The sequence below is a fragment of the Octopus bimaculoides genome, chromosome 9, assembly GCF_046866305.1.
Source record: "Octopus bimaculoides isolate indiv1 chromosome 9, ASM4686630v1, whole genome shotgun sequence".
In the NCBI taxonomy this organism is placed as follows: Eukaryota; Metazoa; Mollusca; class Cephalopoda; order Octopoda; family Octopodidae; genus Octopus; species Octopus bimaculoides.
In genome coordinates this window covers 54897739-54901309 of record NC_142936.1, presented here as the reverse complement: position 1 = coordinate 54901309, position 3571 = coordinate 54897739, and the positions used below count along the sequence as shown (strand labels likewise).

Here is a 3571-nt window from a genome sequence, read left to right as displayed (position 1 = left end):
CATCAGCAGCAGTATGGTTGGAGGCGGAGTGCCAAATGTTGCTTCAATGGGTAACGTAACATCGCCGAACACCGCCTGCCCCTACGCACCTCCGGCACCACCTTACATCTATAACAGAGACCAGTGTTCAACAAGCATTGCTTCTCTCAGGTTAAAAGCCAAACAGCACAGTCCTTTCGGTTACCCGACTGTGCCAACTAGACAACCCACCCTATCGGCCTGTCAGTACGCAACTGTTGGCAACGGTAGCACTGTCTGAAAGAGCGGGGATTTCGTTCGGCTGATAGTGGCAGTGATGGTGATACTGGCGCTGGTGGTGGTGGTGTTGGTGATGGTGATGGTGATGGTGATGATTGTGGTTAGGTGGCAGTCATACGTGCCATCGATAAACCACAGAAATCAATGAATCATATCTCTTAGATTTTTCTCTCTTTTTATTTTATTATTTTTTTCTTCATGAAAGAGAAGAGGAAGAATGAAGAAAGAAGAAAAAAGGAAACATAATGCAAAAAAATTTTTAAATATACAAAACAAAAGACTTCACACACACACACAGACACACACACACACACATGTACACATACATCAGAATGAAAGGAGAAAAGAGTGAAAGAGAAATAAACAAAAAAAACATAAACGAATAAAAAATACAGAAAAAATTAATATTATGAAAGAATGACTGAAATATAAAAAAGAAAAGAAAAAGAAACAGACAATTACAATTGGACTAAAAATACGAAAATATGAAAATATGAAATAATAATTAAAAAATGTGACTAAAGTATTAAATAATGATTCACAGGAAGGAAAAAGAAAGAATGAGTAAAATATATTAAAACGGGGCAGACAAGGGGATGGGAGAAGAAAGGATTGATAGAAAGAAACGGAGTATATCTATTAGGGAGAGAGGGAAGAGAGAGAGAGAAAGAGAAAGACTGATGACTGAGTTACTAAGAAAAGGATGATGTATATATATGTGCTTGTGTGCGCAATATACATATATATATATATGTGTGTGTGTGTGTGTGTGTGTGTGTGTGTGTGTTTATGAATATGTATATATATATGTATATGTACATACACACATATACAAATGTATGTGTATGTTTGTGTATAAACATACATATATACATTTATCATACATACATCGATATGTAAATATATAGATGTATACATATGCATTCATATAAAAATATATATGTATATATGTATGTGTATATATAAGTATTCATATAAAAGCATGTTAATATGTACGAATATACATATACATCCATGTGTGTGTGCATGCATATATATATATATATATATATATATATATATATATATATATATATATGTATGTATATACATATATATGCATGTATGTATATATATATATATGTATGTATATATGTATCTATCTATATCTATCTATACATATATATATATATATATATATATATATATATATATATATATATATATATATATATATATATATATATAATTGCATATATATACTTGTATGTAGTAAACACAGACTACATTCATGCTCACAAGCACACAGATAAATATATATGCATGTATATATATATGCATATATATATATATATATATATATATATATATATATATATATATATATATACAATATGTCTGTATATATCTATATATCTGTGCATATATATATATATATATATATATATATCCATATAATTATACATATATATGCGAACACACACATATATATACATACATGCACACACACACATACATATATATATATATATATATATATATATATATATATATATATACGCATACATGCATATAACGATTAGAAATGGAGAGAATGAAAAAAATTGCTACGAAAAAGTATCAGAAATAAGGATTTAATGCATTAAAATAAAATTGAGATAAATAAAGTATGATGAATTCATTAATAAAAATAAATAAATTTTAATCACAAAAAAATGAATTTTTGAATTCGAAAAAAATTTCCAAAAAAATAAAATTTATGTTATTATTAACTTTAAAATCTGTAGTTATCATAATAATACTGTGTCTGCTAATTATTCTGAATATTAAACACAACAAAAAATAATAAAATGGAAGAAAAAGAAAACGAAGAACAGTACGATTATATGGAAAATATATTAAAAAATACACACGAGAAAATACAAACAAGCTAAAAAAAAAACAAAGAAATAAAAAAATAAATATAAAAACTTCTCAAACAAAACAAACAACACAAACTCTGCAATACTGTTGGCTTTCTTTCTCATGTGAACAGAAGAGAATAATAAACATCATTATCGTCATCGTCGTTAATTATTAATTCCTTGTTACCATTATTCACCATTATTGTTATTGTTATTGTTAGCATTATCATGATTATCATTATTATTATTATTATTATTATTATTATTATTATTATTATTATTATTATTATTGAGTGAGAGAGCAGCGCACTCTCTCAAATTGGCACAGATATACAAGTATACGAAGCCCAATATAACTATCATGACTACTCTTCTGATAAGGTTACACCAAGCCACATGCATCACAAACTTAAGCGTGTGACATGGTGATCTCAAATTAAACAGTGCATGAGCTTGCAACTAGAGCCCAGTTGGAATTTTCTTCATACCAAGTGACCCATCACGTTCAAAAAATCCCACAATAAGGTTTGTTTAAGGAAAATGAATGAAACAATTATTTTCCAGAGATGAATTATTCAAACCTTAAAGAATTCCTCTCAGCACATGACTATGATGTTCCCCCAATACTCCTATCCCTAATCAAAAATCCACAAATCGTCAGCTACTAAAGGATATACACAACTGTCAAACAACTGACAAACGAATTTGTGGTTTTGAGCAGAATATTTGTTGTAGCCCATCTTTTACACCAAGAAAAATATGTACATTATAAAATGTCCAATCCATTGAGATTAGAAGCCATGAGAGTCACTGACTGGTTTTATTATTTTTATTACTATTATTATTATTATTATTATTATTATTATTATTATTATTATTATTATTATTATTATTGTGGTTGCTGTTGTTGTTATTATTTTGTGTTGGCTCAGGTTTGGTCTTATTCCTGGTAGAATTAATGTGGGTAGCAGATTACTGCCTGTAACCTTAGGTATCCACAAGTTTTTAATTGTCTTTGAAGTGCTTAGAATCCTCCTGATAATCCTTGCTATCCCTAAGAGACAAACTTTTTGAAGGAGTTCTACAGGACATTCTATTCCAGTCTCCTCCAGCCATTCGTCTATATCTTTGCTTACTGTTCGCCGTGCACCAATTATTATAGGCACGACCTTTACTGTTCTCATGGTCCAAATTCTCCCTATTTCAAATTTTAAAGGATTGCATTTTTGTTTTGTTTTTCATCTTCTTTCTTTACGATCCTCTAATCAAACAGGCATGATGGGTCAATCAGTAAGTGACTTCGCTTTTCCTTATCTATTATTGTTATGTCCGGTCTATTATTTTCTAACTTCTTGTTCGTTTGAATAGGAAAGTCCCACAAAACCTTACATTTCTCCGACTCCAGTACTCTTTTGATTCGGTAATTATAC

General features: G+C 29.3%; 1 protein-coding gene across 3 annotated transcripts in view; it reads left to right on the top strand.

Annotated features, from left to right (window-relative positions):
- The window catches only part of LOC106868077 (pituitary homeobox x), a 306107-nt gene extending 305203 nt beyond the window's left edge, over positions 1-904 (top strand). For all 3 annotated transcript variants that reach the window (XM_052970686.2, XM_052970687.2, XM_089357539.1), the window contains one exon: positions 1-904. This exon is cut by the window's left edge and continues 266 nt beyond it. In XM_052970686.2, coding sequence (XP_052826646.1) covers positions 1-259 — 259 coding nt within the window. In that variant the 3' untranslated portion in view covers positions 260-904.
- The last annotated feature ends 2667 nt before the right edge of the window (positions 905-3571 follow it).